This window comes from Balaenoptera borealis (assembly GCF_965194805.1).
Source record: "Balaenoptera borealis genome assembly, chromosome: 5".
NCBI classification, from domain to species: domain Eukaryota; kingdom Metazoa; phylum Chordata; class Mammalia; order Artiodactyla; family Balaenopteridae; genus Balaenoptera; species Balaenoptera borealis.
The window spans coordinates 81,886,684-81,910,532 of NC_138862.1; the positions used below are offsets into that span (position 1 = coordinate 81,886,684).

The 23,849-nt window shown below is 39.2% G+C and overlaps 1 protein-coding gene across 6 annotated transcripts in view; it reads left to right on the top strand.

Moving 5' to 3' along the window:
- The window catches only part of IGF2BP2 (insulin like growth factor 2 mRNA binding protein 2), a 163,281-nt gene that overhangs the window by 113,836 nt on the left and 25,596 nt on the right, over nucleotides 1-23,849 (top strand). For 4 of the 6 annotated variants that reach the window (XM_082392977.1, XM_082392974.1, XM_082392979.1 and 1 more), the window contains 7 exons: nucleotides 7,298-7,346; nucleotides 8,334-8,385; nucleotides 11,830-11,893; nucleotides 13,923-14,195; nucleotides 16,252-16,386; nucleotides 22,971-23,093; nucleotides 23,441-23,576. In XM_082392977.1, the coding sequence (XP_082249103.1) occupies nucleotides 7,298-7,346; nucleotides 8,334-8,385; nucleotides 11,830-11,893; nucleotides 13,923-14,195; nucleotides 16,252-16,386; nucleotides 22,971-23,093; nucleotides 23,441-23,576 (832 nt within the window). Of the gene's footprint in view, nucleotides 1-71; nucleotides 178-7,297; nucleotides 7,347-8,333; nucleotides 8,386-11,829; nucleotides 11,894-13,922; nucleotides 14,196-16,251; nucleotides 16,387-22,970; nucleotides 23,094-23,440; nucleotides 23,577-23,849 lie in introns of all 6 variants that reach the window. The other 2 variants (XM_082392975.1, XM_082392976.1) reach the window with 1 other exon arrangement.

Genomic DNA, 23,849 nt, shown 5'->3' on the forward strand with positions numbered 1-23,849 from the left:
GCAGCCTGACCTGTCTTCTCATGAGCATCTCATCATTATCTAATTACTTTTCTCCTTCTACCTCTTTCAAGAACAATTAAGAATTCCTGATGTTTTCCTCAAGAGGGAAGTCTGGAATTGTGTTGGCAACCTCTTAAAAAGTCAAGGCCTCTTTGAGAGGGGCTCGGAGGTAAATGAGTAAGTTACAAAGTCTCAGACTATTGCTTTATCATATTCACTGATTTCTTTTCTGTGATATTCAAGCAGTAGACTTTCAAGAGGTCCTGTCTCTGAATTCTCATGAAGCATAAGTGTGTTCAGGCCACTTGGGGGTTTATGGTTTTGTGGACCTGAGTTTATAGAGCAAGGGAATTTACTGGGTTCATAACTGCAGTTCTCCTGGCTCAAACCCTTTGCAACAGGGCACCACAATAATATCTGATATAATCCTTATATGATTTGGCCCATAACACTACTAATATTCACAAGGACTTTACTCTGATCACACGTTTTTTCTCCCTAAAAAAACCCCAAAACCTCTTTTTCACTTTTTAACGGTTTTTATGTGGAAAGCATTTGGTTTTCTAATAACTGTTATAATACATTTATTTTAGATTCCATAGCGGCAGATGCAGTTGTTCTTAATAATTTTGTAACAAAGTGACAACAGTTAGTTTCATTGATTTTTTTTTTAAGTCATTCCCTGTGCCCTCTGTGTGTATGTGTGTGAGAGAAAGGAGAGAAAAATGAGAGGTGGGTGGGGGAGGGGATTTACTGTAAAAGGCAGCTGAGTGCTGGGTAGAAGATTGGCCGCGGCTATCACCGGTGATTCATTTGCTTCCCTGATTCATTGCTAGCCCTAGGTCCTAGTTCAATTTAGCACAGGATGTCCTTTGTACAGAATGTCCAGAAGTTTTAAGGGGAACTTTTAGAACTGATGAGGAATGGGAAGGAGAGAAAGTGCCTCAAACACTTACTAATGAGGACATGAGATGCAGGGGAATCTGATTATAGCACTAGAGGAGGGGGTGTGGCCAAGAGTTCTGGTGGTTTCAGCCTTGGCTCTGCCACTGCCCTTGGAGTCGGTTAGCACACCTGCCTCTAGATAATGCACGTTCCATGGTGCTTTGATTTCCTTGCAAGATTAAAACCACAGTGTCATCTGATGGAGCTCAAAATTGCTATGGAAACAGATGGGACCTAGTTGGGTAGGATCTCTCATTGAACCCCAGAGGACTCTCTTATACGATCCTTTTGCTTCCTCTGTTGCTTCTCTTGCCCACAGTTTTCCCAGAGATCTTCTGATTCTTAGCTTGCCTAATTTTCAAATGGAATCTGAGATCCTATGAGCTGGGTGTCCACAATATATGTTAAGTCTTCCCTACTCAGACCCCCAGCATGGTCAGTGCCTGGGCTAGAGTTCCCAAGGTGGTTGATCAGACTTGTGGTTAATTGACCGTATGCCTAAAAACTATGGCATTATCCACCTCACAAGCAAACAGGCGTTTCACACACACACACACACACACACACACACACAGAGATATGGGGTGGTTCTTCAAAATCACAGAGATTCCTTGACAATTAAATATGATTTTACTTCCCCAGCTGATTGCCCAGATATTTTAAGCAACAGATGCTACCATACAAAATAACTTCTGCCAGGTCCTTGAAATTCCTAACAGTGGACATCTAGTTTTATCTGAAATTCACTCAGAGCTTTCCACTTCCTCTGGGCATCTACAGTACAAAGATAATAACATATTCATGAAAAGTACCCTGAGGCACTTACATGTTGAAGAGCCTTAGATGAGCTGTGGTTAAGTTTTTTTTGTTTGTAGTTAAGATTTGATAGTCTACATGTGTATACTGTTGTCACCAATTAACCAGAATATAGAATCCATCAAAGTGGCCAGTTCCTCAGCCAAGCAGAATAGCTGTTGGGCTATATTATTATTTTCCTGGATGTGTAGAGACTGAGCTACTTGCTCTTTTCCACTGAACACACTTACTTGAATATGAAAGTGGGAAATTCTGAGTTCCTGAATCCCAGAGCCTTAGGGAGAGAGCCTGTGTGTCTATATTAATAGCTTGACTGCAGGTCTTATTCTGTTTTCAGTTAAAATTTTTTTTAAAAAAATCAAAATCATGTTCCTTACTGCCTTTGTTTACTCTTGTTTTTAAGGTGGACTGAGCATGTTGAAAGCTCAGACCTGGCACGCATATAAACTACAGGTGTGACAAATTATTTTGGATGGAAGGGTAAGAGCCCAAAGTTTAGAGCAGTTGCTGGGGCAAGAGGGTTTAAAGATAAAGAGATGGGGAATGGGACAGTAACAGGGTCATGAATGGGAATTTGGATGTGGTGACAGGGAGTCATTCAAAGAAGGCAGAAGCAACCAGTCATATTTGTGTTTTAGAAAGTCACTAAGTGTGGGATGAATGGGAGAGGAGGGAAAAGTAAGACAGACGGCAGGCCAGCTAGAAGCTGGCTGTAATGGTTTTGGGTGGTGAGGATGAGAAATGTCAATTATGTATTTTTAGAGAAGCTTGATTTCCTTTCTAAACTAAAGGAACTGTGAGGTTATTCTTTTTTTTTTTTTAAGGAACAAAGAACTATTTTCTTAAAACCAATCACTTTCCTAAGTTATTGTGTAAATTGGGCTTGTTTGCAAGCAGGGCACACTTTTATGGATTTCAAAGGGAGAAAGATCCACATTTGTTGTTCGAGACTGAGCTGAACACTGGGTTTCTTCTCTAAAGGAAAGAAGGGAGAGAAGTCTTCCCTCTCCCCTTTACTACCTGGCAAAGGAGAAAAGGACAGCCTGTGCCCTCCCAGGTAGGGTCCAGAAGGTCCGCATCATAAACAGACAACAGCCAGCAATAGCAGCGCTTTTCCCAGACCCCAGAGTTCCATGTTCTCCTTTTCTGCTATGCGCTTGGCCTCTTGCTGGACAGGAGACTAGTAAACAAGAAGCCTGTCCTTGAGGAAATTTCCAATCCAGTGAGGAGAGGACCAGTGCCAGCAGATAAGTAATTATAGCAAAGAGGGAGCTGTTATAAAAACTTAAGAGTGCATAGAAACAACTCTTTTTTGGAGAAGCCCTGGAATTGTCTGCAGGTGTGAGCTGGGTTTTGAAGAGCACACAGACATCCCTCCCAGGGAAAAAGGGGTTGGGCATCCTGGGTGCCCTAACAAGCAGGCACAATGTCCAGATGATGCCATGGAAGTTAGTAGATCCCAAAGATCCTGGTCACTCCTGATCCTGAAAGACAGTCTCTCAGGATGTTCTCCCAGGTGACCTGACTGAACTCCAATTGAATGGGTTCTGCTGAAGTGATCTCCATTTCCCCTTTTCGTTTCTGGGTTCTTTTTCTTCCTTTCCATCCTGGTCTAAAATTAGAGATGCGACACACTAGCTTTTTAGAGAACCCTGCTTAACGAACGTTCCAGTTACTCAACTGATTGCCTGATGTGCAGTCCTCACACCAGATATTACAAGGAAGCATCATTGTTTTAGACCCGTTCAGTTAGGATTTGGGATCATCTGGACTGGGCAGAGTTTGATTATTTACACACTGTGAACAAAGGGGTTTGCCAGATAAATTAATACTTTGTTAAATAAGATTTCAAGAAGGATACCTAACTGGTTGATAATTATGGAGAAAATAAGAGGGTTTTTCTCTTTTTTTTTTTTTTAAACCATCTTAATTTTTTTTTTTTAAAGGCACAGGCTTTTTTTTTTTTTTTTTTTTAAGATTTATTGATTGATTACTATGTTGGGTCTTCATTTCTGTGCTAGGGCTTTCTCTAGTTGCGGCAAGCGGGGGCCACTCTTCATCGCGGTGCGCGGGCCTCTCACTACCGTGGCCTCTCTTGTTGCGGAGCACAGGCTCCAGACGCGCAGGCTCAGTAATTGTGGCTCACGGGCCTAGTTGCTCCGTGGCATGTGGGATCTTCCCAGACCAGGGCTCGAACCCGTGTCCCCTGCATTAGCAGGCAGATTCTCAACCACTGCGCCACCAGGGAAGCCCTCTCTTTTTTTTTTTTTTTTTAATTAATTAATTAATTAATTTATTTTTGGCTGTGCTGGGTCTTCGTTTCTGTGCGAGGGCCTTCTCCAGTTGCGGCAAGCGGGGGCCACTCTTCATTGCGGTGCGCGGGCCTCTCACTATCGCGGCCTCTCCTGTTGCGGAGCACAGGCTCCAGACACGCAGGCTCAGTAGTTGTGGCTCACGGGCCCAGTTGCTCCGCGGCATGTGGGATCTTCCCGGACCGGGGCACGAACCCGTGTCCCCTGCATTGGCAGGCGGATTCTTAACCACTGCGCCACCAGGGAAGCCCCCTCTCTTTTTTTTTAAAAGCAGGTTCCAGGATACTTTAAAGAAATGAATCTTTTCGATTCATGAAAGAAGCCCTAGTGGGAGTTTTAAGTGTTAATTTTTTAAAGTAAGTAAGACATGAACATGTCATTTTTTAAAAAAGCAAGCAAGACAGAAGCAGCTAAAATAAAAAGTACATGTCCCATTTTACCAACCAAATGTTTGTAGCTACCTTTGTGCATTTACATATATACACACTTAATGACATATAGTTTTGTTTTGTGCTCTTAAAAAACAGATCAAACCTAATCTGTAATTAGTGCTCATCTTATAACATTATGCCTTGAAGAGTGTCCTATGACCGTGGATACATGTCTACTTCATTCTTTTTAACAGCTGTATAATGTTCAGTATTATGGCTCTACTATGATTTACTTATTCATCTCCCTGCTGGTGGATATTTAGATTATTTGCATTCTTTGTCATAACAATGCAACAGTATCTTTCTTTATTCAAATCTTAGTGTCTATGCAGAAGTTTCTTCCCATAGGATTTCTATCAATAAATTCTGGCTTAGCAGTTGTAGTCAATGTTTATTTATACTTGGAGATAACAAAAATATTTTTCTTCAGAATATTCAATTTTCTTGTAAATTATGATGCCTTTTCTATGAATAGTTAGGCTTGTGACATCCTTTGTGGAACATTCCATGCAGCCACTGTATGGGATGGTGTCAGCAGTTTTATTATGAACTCTTGCCAAAGGCAGTGTCAGGAATGAGCCTTCATAGCACAGAAGCAGAAATTAGTTCCTGGTTCTTTTTTCTCCTTCCTATCCTGACACAAGATGAGAGGTTCTACAGAATGGCTTGTATAGTCATTTAGGCAGCTCTGGTAAAGCATGAATGCATTCTCATTTTTAAAAAATAAAACAAGACAGAAGTAGTATATGGGATCTAGAACAGAGGGATGGTCCCCCTTAATTAAAAAAAAAAAAAAGATCAGAGGAAACAGGAGCCCCTCAGTTCCTTTATCATTTGTTTGTTGTTTCCCCTGTCTGTGTACTTCTCTCTCTGTCTCTCTCCTTTTTCCTCTCTGCATGAATTGTAACATTTCTTTCTGTGGCTATTGCCCAGATTAAAGCCGTGGAGAAATGTGTGGCTGCGTATAGCAACTATTTGGTACCTCTTACACGAGAAGGAAAGGAAAAGTAATGGGGCTACACTTTGGCCACCACGTCTCTTCTCTTGCAACCCCCAAAGGCGATATTTATGGGATTTCAGTGCCAAGCCCTTCCATTGAAATGACCTCTTCTAATATTTAAATGCTGATTTGTGTTTTCTTTCTGGGATCTAACATGTTCTCCAAAGATAGAAAAATTCTTATCTTCCTATTTCTATTCTTTTTTCTATCTAATTTTAACGCTTAAGTAAAAACAAATGATCTAAATCACTCAAAGTTATCAGATGTCTTGGAAAAAGAGAAAAATCTTCTGAATAAAAATGCAGGAGAAGGCCCAAATATCCATCAATAGGGGATGGATATTTGGTACATCCAAGTAGTGTAAAATAGAATGAGGATATTCTCTATCTAGCAATGTAGAAAGATCTTCAGGACATTACTGTTAGGTGAAAAAAACAAGATTCAGTGAGTGTGTAGAATATGCAAATATTTCTGTAAGAAAAGGTGAAAATAGGATTGTATATATGTATTTACTAGTATTTTCATAAAGGAACTGAAGGTTACATGAGCAACGAGTAAGACTTTTCATGGAATACCTCTTTAAAGTGTCCTGATTTTTGAATTAGGACTGTATTACCTATTAGAAATAAAAATAATTTTTTAAAAGGAAGTTCTGCATTGTTAGGTAAGATCCTCTTTAAGCCTGCTATATATGTATTCCACCTCTCATGTTTGAGCCTAGGTACCTTTTGGGGTAGGGTCACTTGCAGGACTGTGTATTTTGAGGAGGAAGGGAATAATTCTATAATTAGAACATGTGTGGCAATTTAAATTCTGACTATTTTGGCTGGAAATTGAAAAGGCAGATTTGCATCTAAGCTGTTTCTTTAGCTTGTTCAGACTTCTTGGGTTTTTTCTTTATTTTTTTCCTCAAAGTAGTTGAAAGTTTTATTTATTTATTTTTTTAAAACAGCTGTGTTTTATTTTATTTATTTATTTATTATTATTATTTGGCTGCATTGGGTCTTCATTGCTACGGTGGGCTTTCTCTAGTTGCGGCGAGCGGGGGCTACCCTTCATTGTGGCGCGCAGGCTTCTCATTGCAGTGGCTTCTCTTGTTGCGGAGCACAGGCTCTAGGCCGAGCACGAGCTTCAGTAGTAGCAGCACACAGGCTCAGTATTTGCAGCACGTGGGCTCGGTAGTCGTGGCACACAGGCTCAGTAGTTGTGGTGCATGGACTTAGTTGCTCCGCAGCATGTGGGATCTTCCCGGACCAGGGATTGAACCCGTGTCCCCTACATTGGCAGGTGGATTCTTAACCACTGTGCCACCAGGGAAGTCCCTAATTGAAAGTTTTAAAACAAGCTGCTCTTTTTTTTCTTCTTTTAATTTTTTAATTGAAGTATAATTGATTTACAATATTACGTTAGCTTCAGGTGTACAGCATAGTCATTCAGTTCTTTTGTGTGTGTGGTTTTTTTTTTTTGCAGATTGTATTCCATTATAGCTTATTACAAGATGTTGGGTGTAATTCTCTGTGCTATACAGTAGGGCATTATATAATGATAAAGGAATCAATACAGGAAGAGGATATTGCACTCATTAACATATAGGCTCCCAATATAGAAGCACCTAAATATATAAAGCAAATACTAACAGACATAAAGGGAGAAACTGACGAATGGTTTAAAACAAGATGTTCTTGATTCACAATCAAAATCCCTTGCTGATGTCTTGGTGAACATAGTGAGAAAGTAAACTCAAACTGTGGTCTTAAGCCTGTTTGTTGTGTCTGTGCTTTTATCTTTTACAGGAGCAGGAAAATTCAGATTCGAAACATCCCTCCTCACCTGCAATGGGAGGTAGGCCAATGTCATTTCTATATTTATTATCTTCCTGCTCTCTTTCCTCATTTTATTTTTTAATGGGTTAATAAGGGATTTTCTCCCCTTTTTATAGTTCCCTTTCACATTTAGGAATTAGAGGTCCTCAGACTTTCCCTTCTTCAGTGCCCCTAATGTGCATGATCTGCCCTGAGTTTGGGGTCAGATTTGTCCCTTTCGTCGTGCAGGATGTGCACTTTGATCCCTTATGTTCTGTCTTCTCAGAAACCAAGCACCAACAGACGAACTGTGAAACAAAATACATACCTTGCTTGTGATTTTTATTCTATGATTTTATAAAAGATTTTTACCTTTCTAAATTACGATTTGGGGAAAAATAAAATAAATGGAAAACCCATAAGAATAGAAGGTTCTTTGTTAGTTTGAGCAAGTTTTTTGTTTATTTTGAATTAGTTGCTATGAATAACAGTTAAGACATATTTTCGGAGTTGTAAAACTTCTTACAAGATTGTTACCTTGAAATAAAATAAGATAGAATATGAGGAGTGGCTTTACTGCATTATTGAAAAACATACTGCCCCATGTTCCCCAACCCAAACAAAATCAAAATAGCCTTAAAGGAAGCAGAATATTTTGTCTAATGTTTTTATTCGTTTAAGAAAAAAAATTTTCATTGTGGAAAATTTTGAACGTATACATATCTCATTACTTTGTAAAATAAGGAGATCCCTAAAGGAAAACTGAAGGAAGAAGGTTAAATCTTCCAGGAAGGAGAAGTAATCTTTGTACATTATTCTGCTTCTGATTTCAAAAGCAGCAAGTGGGTTCCAACCATCATGATGAATGTGATTGTTAACAATTACTAAGACTCCGAAGCTCTGCTGTGTTTCCTCAGTGAACAGATTACTCGAGAGCCAATAAGCAAATGAAAGTCCTGTACATTTATTCAGTTCTAGCTGCTTTTATGGAAGACCTGAAATTCTGACAGCAAAGCTTCTTTTTCAGGTGTTGGATGGACTTTTGGCTCAGTATGGGACAGTGGAGAATGTCGAACAAGGTAATAAGTGACGAAATTAGCCTATTGAATTTTGAGAGGGATATTACCTGTTATTTCTTATAGGTCGGGTCAAATCCAAGGACAAATAATAAGTTCAAATTCCTTTGAAGCAAGCTTCCTAGAGTGTATGTTTGTATATCTGTATGTGAGAGATGTCTATATCCATCTGTCTATATCGATTTTTTCAAAGAATGGTTTTCAGGCTATTTTTCTTATACTCCGTAATGTACTCAAGCACTGGACAAATGCTGTCAGGGTGGGGGATGCTTAATTCACTTGGAAGTAACTGGATTTACACTATTACAGCTTTCCTCTTCCTGGTTAAGAACAACATATCCCTAATATCTTGGACTGAGTGTTTCTCAAGGTGTAGGACTCCTACCCCAGAATCGCCTGGAGTGCTTGGGAAAATGCAGATTCCTAGGGCTCACCATAGACAGACCTACAAAGTAAGACTCTTTGGGGGAAGAAGTCATGAATCTGTATGTTCAACAAGCACCCCCAAGTGATTTTTGTGTGTACTCATTTGAGAGCCTCTGTCTTAGGAACAATGCTGTAAATCCCCAGAAAACACATTTTCTTTTTCCTGCTGCCCTTATTTTTGTCTTCTAAAACATGAAGTGCTATGATTTTTAAAGAAAAAAAAAAAGGGTTCCTGAGCTGATATCTTATGTAGCTATTTAAGAGTCCCTGAAAAGTAGATTCCAAGCTCCTGATAGGATAGGCAGTAACATGTGATAAAGATTATTTTTGCATTGACCTAGAAAGCAGACTATGAATTCAGTTACTTACTGACTGTGAGCCCTTGTAAAAGTCACTTGACCTTCCTGGCTCAGTTTCCACATGTGTATAATGGGGAGAATAAATTTACCCTTCCTATATCACTGAATAGTTGGGGCACCCAGAGAGAAGCTGAATAAATATTTACAGACCATGGAGTCATACATAATCGTTAAAGTTCACTTAGGAAAAATCACAGAGAATCCATTTTCTCATATGCAGTCTGTTCTGTCTGCCAGTATAATTAATATAATAGTTTTAAAGCAGTAGTTATTCAGATGCTCTCCACTCCTGAATATTAAAAATACTATTAGTCAATTTCATACTGCTGACTGCCCATACCCAAAGGTGAAGGGAAAGAGCTCAGAAGGAAGACATGATTTACAAGGATTCTGTTTTCTCAGTTCTTGTTATTTCCCTCAAATGGAAAAGAAGACATTCTAATAAGGAGTGGATTTAGTAGGCAGGATGACCTTCCAGACATGAACCTGTAAAAGTTACTAACTAAGACCATGTTATAAACTTAGGACAATGCCATGCAAGGAAGAAATACTCCAGGTCCCTGGGGGCAGTTCACAGCTCCAGTGGCACCTGTGCCCTGAGGGCACCCAGTTTCTAGCTGCCTCACAACTACGGGATAGAAGTGCTGGGCTGTTGTTTTGTTCTGTTTCATAGGTGATTCCTGATTCAGCAGGAAAACTTTTTCAGTAGGATTTTAAGGAGAGCTTTCATGTCCAAAGAAATAAAGTATTTGAATGGAGCTCAGTTTTTCCCAGAATCACAGGTCTGACTTCCTGAAGACAGATGTTGTTCAAGAACAAAGAATATGACTAAGGAGTAGAACAAAATCTGAGAATCTGAGACTTCTAGTGGATAGCTTTATTCAGGAGGTTCAAAGCCAGCCTTTCTCCCGTTTTGGGAGTCTTCAACCTCATCTGTAGCACTACAAAGTGTAGATATGAGGCCTCGTAGCATTCAGTGTGTCAGCACTGAAAGAGGATGGTTGTGGGCCGCACATTCCCTATTTTGCACTATGAGGACCTCTCTGTGTATTAGCAAAACGAACACTCCCAGGCCAAGGCAAGGGCTGGGCTCAGCACTGGTGACACGTAAATCGCAGTGGCAGTTCCTTCCTGAGGATTATGCCTCCCTTCCCCGTAAGGGCTGCAGCTACTTTGAAGTTATTGGATAACAGTGATCTTTAACCTTTTTGAGAATCGTATGGAAATTATAAGCCAGAAAAATCCACGTACCCACAAATTTGAATATTTGCAGGGAAGTGGGGAGGGTGAGTAAAGAATTCCTGAAGCTCTAACATGGATTCAAGATTAAGAATCCCAGGACTTCCCTGGTGGTCCAGTGAATAAGACTCCAGGCTCCCAATGCAGGGGGCCCGAGTTCAATCCGTGGTCAGGGAACTAGATCCCCCATGCCTCAACGGAGAGCCTGCATGCAACAACGAAGATCCCGCATGCCGCAACTAAGACCTAGCACAGCCAAATAAATAAATAAATAAATAAATAATTTTTTAAAAAAAAGATTAAGGATCCCTGCACTATAGGGTTTTATTATTATTTTGAAAAACACCTCTATTGTGGTTCTCTTGAATTATCCTCACCTTAATATTGTTAATTCCAAGTCTCCCAATAGCTTAAATGTTTTAGTGGGGGAGGATTTGATTTAGTTATGTTTACTGGTTTTGGGGAAACCAGTATTTTTGGTTTAAGTTTACTGACTTAGATTGAGAAAGTTTTGTCTTGCTTTTTGAATTCATTTTTAATGTCTGACTTTGGAAGAAGAGGCAAGCAATTATGAATCAAGATAAACCAACGCACAATAGTGATCCCTTGTTAACCACTCTTAGAGTTTATGTGTTCTCTTTAGTCAAGTAGGTTGGAATTGTCAACTTTCTATATTCATTGTACACAGTTACTAGATTTAACTCACACAGACAGTCAAGGAGGTCTATCAAAGGGGAACAAAAATAGTAATAGTTCAACCTTATCCATGAATGAAGAATTAAAATTAAAATACTTTTATTATTTTATACATATATCCAGTTATTTTAAAATAAATGCAAATTATAACAATTAAAACTCATAGTGGTACAATAAATTGATACAAACTTTTAGGAGAATAATCTGAAAACAATCATTAAAAAGCATTATGTTCTTTTACCCAATTATTTTCCTTCTAATTACCCTAAAAAAAATAATTCAGAAGAACACAAATCAAGTGATATTTGCAACAATGGTGATTTTTATCAACACTATTCAGAATAGCAAATACTGAGAATAACTCATTTGTCAACAATTAAGGAATGGCTAGGCAAAAATCATGGCACATTTACTTGCTGCAATTTTATATAGGCATTAAAAATGAAAAATCCTAAGAAAATGTGCATATACTATACACATGCAAAAGTGTTGATAAAATAAGTGAAAGTGTAGTTTTGAGTTGTATATACAATTGATTACAAATGTGTATATACAGTTGATTACAAATTACTATGAATGCGCATGAATAAAGATAGATTCAAGTAACTCTAAGAGATAGGGCAGTGAGGTGTTTTGTGCATTTTTCTCTAAATAAGTTTATTTACATTAGCCAGAGGGTGGCAGCTTTTTTTTTTCTATGACAATGTAGTTTTTGCTTCTTTCCTAGTCAACACAGACACAGAAACTGCCGTTGTCAACGTCACATATGCAACAAGAGAAGAAGCAAAAACGTAAGTGGATTTGGGCTTATTTCTCTTCAAATTTGGGCGTGGGGGGGAGTGGAGCTTGTCTTTGAATTCCATTGAGTCCTGTGTTTTATAAACCTTTTCTGAAAAGATGCAGATCTTTGACACATCAGTGGAGCCCCAGGGCATTTATACCAGAGTGTCTGTCTGTTGATTGTACAGAGATTTTTATCTTGAAAAATGTTGGGCCTTGGCATCAAAACCGAGGTGGGAGCTGTATCTTGATATAGTCAGGAATAGAGGGCACCACGTCTGTGACATTGTGTCCACTAGAGTCTGCTTTGACAACCACTAGGAGCCACTTTCACCTGGAGCTTCCTCCATGCACCATGAGGAAGAAGCCCAAGCCTGTTTCTGTCCAAACTCATTGAATGGATGCTGAAACCTCATTTTCCCTCTATGAATATTAAAAGAGGGATCCGCCTTAGTGACATCAGCCCAAGGGAACATTGTCATCTAGGAGTGGTTCATCAAAGAGCACCTGGCTCAGGTTCTTTTTCCTACTCACATTCACCTCCTAATCCCACTCATGGCTACATTGCTTCAGTGATGGTTAATTGTGAGCTTGGCTATTAACACACACGGGACTGAATTTTTTTAAAAAACGACAACAACAAAAACAAGTTCCTTTTTTTTTTTTTTTTTAACAAGTTCCTTTTTGTAGAGGGTCCATGAAGTGCCTGTCAGGTCATCGTAACTAGAATTATGGTCACATGTGGCATAACATCTGTATTGGTTATATGTCCCAGGATTATACTTTTATTTCTTTTTCAAGGTTTCCACACCCATGAATACATGGTTAACCCATTCTCATACCACTAGTTTTCAAAATGTTAATGTTGCATTGAAAAAGGCAGTAGTCATTTGCTGTTGACTTTTGCACACGTATGTAAGCAGGATACATATACCAACAACTCAGCCTTTACAGTACTTGTCCATCTGCTACTTAGGTAGGCCCTCTGTACATGATATTACTTTGTTGCTTTTACTGAATTCAAAAAGTGCTGCTTTGTAATAAATTTGTAAACCCTAAACGGTAACCTTGTAGAAGAGGGTTAATTTTTTCACATGCTGCCAAAAACATGTGAAAAAATGGTTGCACTTCATGTATAGTTTTTAAGATGCAATAGTGGGATTTATCAAATTGATAAGTCTTTTAAAATCATAGTACTTTGTACTTCTGAGGATTCAAGGAAACAAATGCTCTCTTAACTGTTATGGGATAGTACATGTTGAAACCTTTCCAGAAGGACACTGAGCAATAATGGCTTAAGATGTTAGAATTCTGCCTACTGTCTGACCCAGCAATTCCATTAGGAATTTGTCCTGTTTGCAAAGTTGTAGTTGCAAAGATGCCCGTGACAACACTGTATGCAGTAGTAAAAGATTAGAAACATATATATATATATAAAACAATAGAGAATCAGTTGCAAAAATGATGGCAAATCAATAGAATGTTAAACAGCCAGTAAAAACTAAATTGCAGGATATTTAATCACTTGGAAAACTGTTTAGAGTATTAACTATTTTTAAAGGTTATAAAGTAGTATGTATGGTATTAATCCATTTGTATACATAATATTATATTTATATTTAAGAAAGATATAGGATGGGCTAGGATGTTTTTCTTATTTGTGCTTATCTATTTCTGAATTTTCAGTAATAACTGTATTACAATTAGAATTTTTAAAAAGAGACAATTTTATGCCAATATTTACAAAGAGTTTTTGATGATGGGGATACAGCCTTGAGTGGTGAAAAAAAGCAGACTGGCACATTGTATATCAAGTCTGACCAGGCCTACACATTGTAATTACTTGTTTAATTTGTTAACCACAAGCTCTGAGGGAGCAGAGATGGCATGTGTCTTGCTCAATGCTGCATCCTTAGTGCCGAGGACGGCACTCACGTAGGCAACTAGTAAAGGAGAGTGAATGAACCGGTCCATTGACCCTGGGGGGTTTTCTCCAACACTGTTCTCTAACAAAGCTCACTTGTCCCTGCTGCATTTCAGAGCCATCGAGAAGCTAAGCGGGCATCAGTTTGAGAACTACTCCTTCAAGATTTCCTACATCCCGGATGAAGAGGTGAGCTCCCCTTCGCCCCCTCAGCGAGCCCAGCGTGGGGACCACTCTTCCCGGGAGCAAGGCCATGCCCCTGGGGGCTCTTCTCAGGCCAGACAGATTGATTTCCCGCTGCGGATCCTGGTCCCCACCCAGTTTGTTGGTGCCATCATCGGAAAGGAGGGCTTGACCATAAAGAACATCACTAAGCAGACCCAGTCCCGGTACGTGCCTCCGGGGCTTCCTTTGCTTCCTTCTGAGGGGTCCCCTGAGTGCTGGTGGGTCCCGGCCATTCCCAGGTTGCTATTGCTTGCATCAGCAGCGGGGGGCTGTGCTGTATGGGACTATGGCTTCTTTAAACGGAACTACTAACAGACTAACACAAAGCCCAGGGGCTTTAATGAGCTTTCATGCCAATGACCTAAAGGTCATACCCTGAAACACTAATAGTTCATAAACAAGGTACTAATGACCTCACAGTCAAGAATTGTTCTCATAAGCTATCTGATACCTGTGAATACATCTACATGTTTTTAAAACAACAGAGGTATGGGCTGAACTTTACGGGACCCTAGAACCCACGTATCTTAGCTCTTGCCTCCTCTCCTGCGTCAGAGCCCTGGGTGGTAGTCATTCTTTGAGACCAGCTAGGGAGCCTCACAAATAGCTACATAAAGGAAACGGGTGAGTCACTGTTACATTGAGCAATAAATAAAGTACATTAGTCTTATGTTTAGTTTTCTGTTTAAGGAGACTGAATTGGTAGTAGGAGTTGTAGTGGATAAAGTGACTTGTGAGGTTGTTGAGTTTTGTGTGTTCATAAGACCACAGCATGATGTAATGAACAAAGCACAGGTCTTGAAAACAAAGACCCTTGTTCAAGTTTTACCACTTAATAGCTATATGATCTTAGGAAAAAATGTTAAGGTCTCTGAGCACCAATTGCTTCTTCTGTAAGCCAGGAGTATTGTGAGAATTAGGACAGTCAGGCAGATTGAATGAAATAATTACTGTGAAAGCACTTAAATTACAAAGCACCAAATTACTGACAAATATTTGTTATTTACATGCCTAGTGCATTTTATTCAAGATATTGAGTGTCTTGTAAACTGAAAGAGAAAACACTGTTTTCTGCAAAGTGACTGAGTTACTTCCAAATGATGGACACTTATATGAGTCCCAGAGTTTAAAATCATAGGAGTAAAATGATGAGACAGTACAGGGGGCAAGTACTATGTGATGTTTCCTTTATTTTAAAATCAGTCCCCTTTTTTCCCCTCTAAGTTTTCTTCACTGAGAAAGTGATTTTTATTTGTATGTCTTTTTGTTCCAAAGATTATTTAAAGTGGCTTTAAAAATGCAGCAAGGTTAGGGACTTCCCTGGCGGTCCAGTGGTTAAGACTCCACGCTTCCATTGCAGGGGGCGCTGGGTTCAATCCTTGGTAGGGGAACTAAGATCCCGCATGCCGCACAGTGTGTCCAAAAAATAAAATAAAATAAAGTAACTTAAAAAAAATCATTTAAAAAAATGCAGCAAGTTTAAATACAAGTGAGTTAGTTCTCAAAGTGTGTGCCCATTTTTTTAGAAATAGACCAGAGACTTGGATTTGGGCTTTCTGACAGCCAAAGTAAAAAAGGATACAATCAATTATGTGATTTTGAAAGTTAAAAACAAATAGAGCCACAACTACCCAAAGAAGTCTGATAAAGTCATCAAGCTTTTGAGCCATTAGTTTTTAAGAGCCTGGAAGAAGGCAGGCTGCTGGCGGCAAGGAAACCAAAAACTTAGGCAGAGAAAGGACATGCCTCTGTTTTCTGTCCATACTCAGATACATAAAGCTTGCTTGAATTTGGTGTTTAGAGTTGGATTAACATACGGCTTTCAAAAGCTGCAATCAGTTCAGAGACCGGCACTGTGCCAACGTGCAGTATTATCCCGCTCACTTTACTCTTCGCTTCTAAGATCATTGGAAAGACTACACAAAATACTTCATTTACCAAACTGGCTTCATTACCACGTCGCCTTGGTGCCTTTGCCCAATGGCACTCCTGTGAGAAATATTCCCTCCTCAGTGGAGCTGCCGAGAATTTGGGTTTGGCACAAGACCCCCCTGCACTGCTTGCCGCCTTCTTGGAGAATGGCATTGGTTGCAAACGTGCTCATGACACTTCCTGGTCTGTCTGTGTCCTTGCTGTACATTGGCCGGTGCGACGCATTCTTGGGACTAGGATCCAGTCCTAGATGACTCTGTGCTATGGCTCCTGATTCTTTTCCCGCAGGGTAGACATCCATAGAAAGGAGAACTCCGGGGCTGCAGAGAAGCCTGTCACCATCCATGCCACCCCAGAGGGAACCTCTGAAGCGTGCCGCATGATTCTCGAAATCATGCAGAAAGAGGCTGACGAGACCAAACTGTAAGTTTGCGTGCAATGCACAGACCACTCAGCAGAAAAAAAGATTCGGTTCTCATTCATTTAACCGAGGAAAGGTTTAAAAAGCTGTAAATCTATTTCTCAGTAAAGAGAACAGGGGAAAGATTATTTTTCAAAAATTTGTTCCTAAAGAGAATACGGGGGGAAATAGATCTTTTATGTTTATAACATGGCTGTTTCTCTACTTGTATGTTTCTCTTGGTAATCCTAATGCTTCCATCACTCACTGGTAATAATTATTGGTAGGAACATATAGACCCGTGCTGTCCAGGGCCATGCAGTGATGGAAATATTCTGTATCTGCACTGTTCAATACGATAGCCACTAGCCACGTGTTCCTGTTGAGTGCTTGAAATGTGACTAGTGCAATGGAGGAACTGAATATTTTATTTTAATCCATTCAGACTTAAATAATCGCATGTATGGCTAATGGCTATCATATTGGACTGGGCAGGTATAAAAAGTACGTTGTCGTCAAAACCATCATTTACTATGCTGGAAAAGGGTTTTGTCACCATGCTCCTAAGCCACTTGCACTCTTAAAATTGGCTTATGTTTCCTTAAATAGTAGAAACTGGTATCTGAGTGGCTACTTCATTCATCTTTGTTTTTCTCTCTCCCCCTGTCCATTTCTTTTATAAAATATTTCTTAGGATTCCTGAGTGTTGTACCAGTTTGAATGACAAATACAGTTCTTAGTACCTTGTATAATTTAGTAATACAAATTTATTAATTTGTATTATAAACAAATTAATGGTAACGGAATAGGCAATATAATAAAAAAGGCTCTATGTTTGTTTGGCAAAATCCGCTTACAGGCATGTGTGGCAGTTTTATAAAGAAGCAGTGAGGGATGAATTGAATATAAAACTAATTTAGCAAACAATATCAATAATAGTGTTCCAAAACCAAGAAGATGAAAGTAGTTCCTAAAAGAAAAACATTGCAAATCTATTCTTAGATTTCATAAGGGACGCTAACCTTTCACTTAACTAATTATTTACTATTTGGGGCTTTTGAAACCCCCCAAATGCTGTGGCTTAATTTGAAGAAGCCCCTCCCTCATCTAAGTTATTGAGAATTTTATAAATGTTACCCTCCTTGGTCCTTTGACCTAGGTGTAAGCATCTTACAATATTCTACAGAACCGAAAAGACTGATGTATAAATTGGATTCTTAAAGTATTCGTGTGGAGCCAAGATAGAATTTGACTGTCTTTGAAATAACTTTTTTTTTGAGTGCGGCACCTTGCTGAGCACTGTGCGGGGTTGAGGCTACAGCCCTGAACAAGATCCAGTTCCTTTTTTTATCCAGTGGGAGAGACATCTGCTAAACAAATAATTACACCAGTAAGTAATTAAGCACAGCTATGAGAGGTGCTACAGTGGAAAACAACTGCAGGTAACTGGAGGCCCTAATCAAGGTTTTAGGGGGGCAAGAAGAGATTAGAGGATTTCAGAGAAGGCCTCCCTGTGTAAGTGACATTTAAGCTGAGCCCTGAGGAAGATGAACAGGAGGTGGAGGATGGAGGAGAAGAGGGATTCTAAACTTTCTTTCTATTCATTTACCAAATATTTATTGAGTACATACTATCTGTCAGGCACTGTTCTATGTGCCAGTGGACAAAGCTGACAAAAAAACCCTGCCCTCTGTAAGTCACATTCTACTGGAGCTTTTTCAAACATCCATGTATTTTGAGGCAGTAGTAATGCATCTGTTCGATGCTTTTGGTCTCAAGTAACAGAAAACATAACAAGTGGCTTAAGCAATAAGAAACAATTATGATGTCACATAATTAGAAGTCCTTATTATGTGAGAGTGACTGAAAGGTTAGTTGAATCATAGACTAAAAGGCCCATGACTTTTCTTTCTGCTTTACCTTCTTCAGGGTGTCTGATACTCCCCTGATGATGACAAGATGACTGAAGTGATTTCAGACATTGGATCCCCACAAAAAACTATTTAAAAGTTGAAAGAGAAGGCATCCTCTCCTTGTTCCCCTCCCCCCCTTTTTTGAACTTTTTTTATTGTAAAAAAAACAAAAAACACCTATCATAAAATTTATCATCTTAACCATTTTCAAGGGTACAGTTCAGTAGTGTTAAGTGTATTCACATTATTGTGAAACAGATCTCCAGAACTTTTTCATCTTACAAAACTGAAACTCTGTGCCTGTTAAACAACAACTCCCCTTTTCCCTCTCCCTCCAGCCTCTGGTAGCTACCATTCTACTTTCTGGTTCTGCGAATTTGACTGTTTTAGAGAACTCAGATAAGTGAAATCATATAGTATTTGTCTTTTTGTGACTGGCTTATTTCACTTAACATGATGACCTCAAAATGTATCCATGTTGTAGGATTTCCTTCTTTTTAAAGGCTGAATAATATTCCATCATGTGTGTATACCACATTTTGTTTATTCATTTATCCATTGATGGAGACTTGGGTTGCTTCTACCTCTTAGCTATATGAATAGTGCTGTTTTGAATATGGGTGTGCAAATATCTCTTTGAGACCCTGCTTTCAATTCTTTTGGATATATACCAAGAAGTGAGATTGCTGGATCATACAGTAGATCTATTTCCAATTTCTTGAGGAAATAGCAGTTGCATAGCAGTTGCACCATTTTACAATCCCACCAGCCTTTCACAAGAGTTCAAATTTCTCCACATCCTTATCAGATATATGGTTTGCAGATACTTACTTCCATTTCATAGGTTGTCTTTTCATTTTGTTGAGTGTGTCCTTTGATGCACAAAAGTTTTTAGGTTTTGTGTAGTCCCATTTGTTAATTTTGCTTTTGTCAACTGTGCTTTGGTGTCATATCCAAGAAACAGTAGCCAAGTTCACTGTTGTGAAGCTTTGCTCCTTTGTTTTCTTCTAGGAAAATTGTACTTTCAGGTTTTACATTTAGGTCTTTAATCTCTTTTGAGTTAATTTTTGTATATGAAATAAGGGTCCAGCTGCATTCTTTTGCAAGTTTTCCTAAGACCATTTTCGAAGACACTGTCCTTTTCCCATGATGTAGCCTTGGCACCTTTGTCGAAGATTATTTGACCATATATGCAAGGATTTATTTCTGGGATCTCTATTCTTTCCTGTTGGTTTATTTTTCTATCTTGACACCAGTACCACACTGTTTTGATTACCATAGCTATGCAATATGTTTTGAAATCAGGAAATGTGAGTTCTTTTTCAAACTTGTTTTGATTATTCAGGGTCCCTTGAGATTCCACATGAATTTTTTTTTAAATAAATTTATTTATTTTGTTTATTTATTTTTGGCTGCATTGGGTCTTCATTGCTGCACGTGGGCTTTCTCTAGTTGCAGTGAGCGGGGGCTACTCTTCATCGCGGTGCGTGGGCTTCTCATTGCAGTGGCTTCTCTTGTTGCAGAGCACAGGCTCTAGGCATGCGGGCTTCAGTAGTTGTGGCACATGGGCTCCAGAGCGCAGGCTCAGTAGTTGTGGTACATGGGCTTAGTCGCTCCACCACATGTGGGATCTTCCCGGACCAGGGCTCGAACCTGTGTCCCCTACATTGGCAGGCGATTCTTAACCACTGCACCACCAGGGAAGCCCCTCCATATGAATTTTACAATGAATTTTTCTGTTTCTGCAAAAGTTGACATTGGGATTTTGATAGGGATTACATCAAATCTGTAGATTGTTTTGGGTGGTGTGGACATCTAAACAACTTTAGGTCTTCCAGTCCATGCATCTGGGATGTCTTTCCATTGATTTCTGTCTTTACTTTCTTTCAGCATTGTTTTATAGTTTTCAGTGTGTAAGTCTTTTACTTCTTTAATTAGGCTTATTCCTCAATACTTCATTCTTTATGATGCTATTATAAATGGAATTATTTTCTTAATTTCCTTTTCATATTGTTCATTGTTAGTGTATAGAAACACAACTGTTCTTTGTGTGTTGATTTTATATCCTACAGTGTTGCTGAATTAGTTTATTAGTTCTAACAGTATTTTTGTGGAATCTTTGTTTTCTACATATAAGATCATATCATCTGTGAACAGAGATAATTTTACCTCTTCCTCTCCAACTTAGATGTCTTTTATTTTTTTTCCTTAGCTAATTGCTCTGGATAGGACTTCTAATAGTATGTTAAATAGAAATACTGAGGACATCTTTGTTCTGTTCCTGATCTTAGAGGAAAACCTTTCAGTTTTTCACCATTAAATATGATGTTCACTGTGGGCTTTTCACAAGTGGCCTTTACTATGTTGAGGTAGTTTCCTTCTGTTCCTAAATCGTTGGGTGTTATTAATCATGAAAAGTTGTTAAATTTTATCAAATGCTTTTTCTGTATCAGTTGAGATGATCATGTGAGTTTTGTCCTTCATTCAGTTAATGTGGTGTATTATATTGATTAATTTTCATATGTTGAACCATCTTTTCATTTCAACTTAAAGGACTCCCTTTAGCATTTCTTGTAGAGCTGATCTGATAGTAATGAACTCCTTCAGCTTTTGTTTATCTGGAAAAGTCTTAATTTCCCCATCATTTTCAAAGACAGTTTGCTAGATACAGTATTCTTGGTTGATAGTTTTTTCTTTCAGTGCTTTGAATATGTCATCACAGTCACTTCTGGACTGCAAAATTTCTGCTGAGAAATCCATCCATAATCTTATGGAGACTTCCTCATATGTTACTAATCACTTTTCTCTTGCTGCTTTCAAGATTTTCTCTTTGACTTTAGACACTTGGGTTATAATGTATCTCAATGGCATTCTCTTTCAGTTGATCCCAGTTGGATGTTCTTGGAGCTTCTTGAATCTGTATGTCATTTCTTTTCTCAGATTTAGAAAGTTTACTGCCTTTTTTCTTTGAATAAGCTCTCTGCACCATCTCTCTCTTCTCCTTCTGGGATTCCAATGACATGTATTTTGATCCACTTGATAATGTTCCATAAGTCCCTTAGCCTTTCACTTTTTTTTTTTTTTTTTTGGCTGCGTTGGGTCTTCCTTGCAGCGTGCAGGCTTTCTCTAGTTGTGGTGAGTGGGGGCTATTCTTCGTTGTGGTGCACAGGCTTCTCTTGTTGTGGAGCATGGGCTCTAGGCACATGGGCTTCAGTAGTTGTGGCACACAGGCTCTAGAGCGCAGGCTCAGTAGTTGTGGTGCACAGGCTTAGTTGCTCCGCACCATGTGGGATCTTCCCGGACCAGGGATCGAACCTGTGTCCCCTGCATTGGCAGGCAGATTCTTAACCACTGTGCCACCAGGGAAGTCCCTTTCTCCACTTTTTAAAAATTCTCTTTTCTTTTTTCTCCTCTCATTTGATGATTTCACATGACTGATCTTCAAGTTTGCTGATTCTGTCTTCTGCCTGATCATGTGTGCTGTTGAACCTTTTTAATGCATATTTCAGTTCAGTTATTGTATTTTTCAGTTCTGTTATTTCTGTTAGGTTGTTTTTTAATAGTTTCTTTTTCTTTGTTGATATTCTCACTTCGTTCATGCATCATCTTCCTGATTTCATTTAGTTGTCTGTGTTCTCTTTTAGGTTATTGAGTATCTTTATGATCATTATTTTAAAGTCTTTGTCATAGATCTGCATTTCTTTAGGGTCAGTTTCTGGAGTTTTATTTTGATCCTTTGATTAGGCCAGAAATGTTTCCATTTCTTTATATGCCTTATAACTTTTTGCTGCGATTTGGACATTTGAAAAAAAACACCTCTCACAGTCTTTGCATACTGGCTTTGTTCAGGAGAAGATCATCACTAATCAGTCTGGCTGGAGGTTCTAGGACCTCTCAAACCATTTCTGATCTCTTTCACCCTCTGGCTTCTGACTATGGAACTGCGGCTCTAACAGTTCACCTCTGTTTTGAGCAGCTTCCAGACTCTGGCACCAGGCTTGTCAACTCTAAGTCAGGCGAGACAGAAACCAATCACTCGGGCAGCCCCCAGGCAAGCCAGAACGTGGGAATCATGGTCCAGTCTTTTGTTTCTGTCCCAGGGGAGGATCCCTGGTATGGAGGATTTCCTCCTAGTTTCCCCTTGCTATACTGTGTAGGGGAAGGAGCATGAAAAGCATGCCAAATGCCACAAAATTTCCTACCCCTTTTACTTGAATCCCTTTTTGGTTTTATAAAAGCCTGGATGCTATAGCTTCTCACCTGATCTCTAGAGTTCTCAGATAGATAGTCTAGCCTATCTTTTGTTGTCAACTTGGTGTCTCTGTGGGAGTAGGAGGGCCTGTAGCTTCCTAGTCTACCATCTGACTGATGTCATTATCCATTGTGCCTTTTTTAAGAGCAAGGAAAACCTTCCTGAAATCACCCAACAGACTTATTCTCATACCTAGTTGGCCAGATCTCTCTCATGGACCCATTTCCAACCAGTCACAACAAGGGAGTATAATTTCCATGGTTTGGCTTGTGTTAATCAGAATTCACACACCAGAGTTAGTGAAGGACCCAGCATCTCGTAAAGCCCATGGCCACTTGGTACCTGAACAAAAATGGCTTCTATTTGTAAGAAAAAAGGGAGGCTCTTGGGAGGCAACCGTTGTGTTCACCTTAAATGTTAAAATGTTGCTTATGTCTTTTAGAGCTGAAGAGATTCCTCTGAAGATCTTGGCCCACAATGGCTTGGTTGGAAGACTGATTGGAAAAGAAGGCAGAAATTTGAAGAAAATTGAGCACGAGACAGGGACCAAGATAACAATCTCATCGTAAGCCACTTGTTCAGATTAATTGTGCCCAATAATGGAGAATTTGAGCATTTTGATATATCCAACTCATTCATCTGCTTTTCCTTAAAGTGGGAATGTAATCATAAGTGATATGATTATGTTCAACACCATCAAAACAAATACATAAATAGTTACCAGTCAAACATTTTCTACTATGGATTTGATCTAAATCACTACAAAGATTTGAGATAAGATGGCAGATATTCTGTGCCACAGCGTGTGGTGTCTTCTCCCTGTCTCCTCCACCAAGACTTGTTTGTGATCCTTCTGGGATTTTATTTTTCCTTTTGAAAAAAGGAAATTTTTCTCTTTTTCCTGGTGGCCAGCTTGCAGGATTTGAGCATATACAACCCTGAAAGAACCATCACTGTGAAGGGCACAGTTGAGGCCTGTGCCAATGCTGAAATAGAGATTATGAAGAAGCTGCGTGAGGCCTTTGAAAATGATATGCTGGCTGTTAATGTAAGTGCCTACTGCTTTCTTCTCCACTGGTTTTCACATGTATTTTCAGGCAGGACCCAAGCCTCTCTAAGAATAATTGCCATTCAGAAAGTGAAGAAGCACTTTAGAATAGGTATGCAGAGTTATTCATGTCTTCTTGGGACAAGGACATTAGAATAATCAGGAAACGAACTAGTAAGTTATGATAAGTGCACTGGACAAAATAGTGTGAAGTCAATAAAATCACAACTTGGAAGATTTTAAAATGAGGAATTGCTTATGATGTATTGTTAA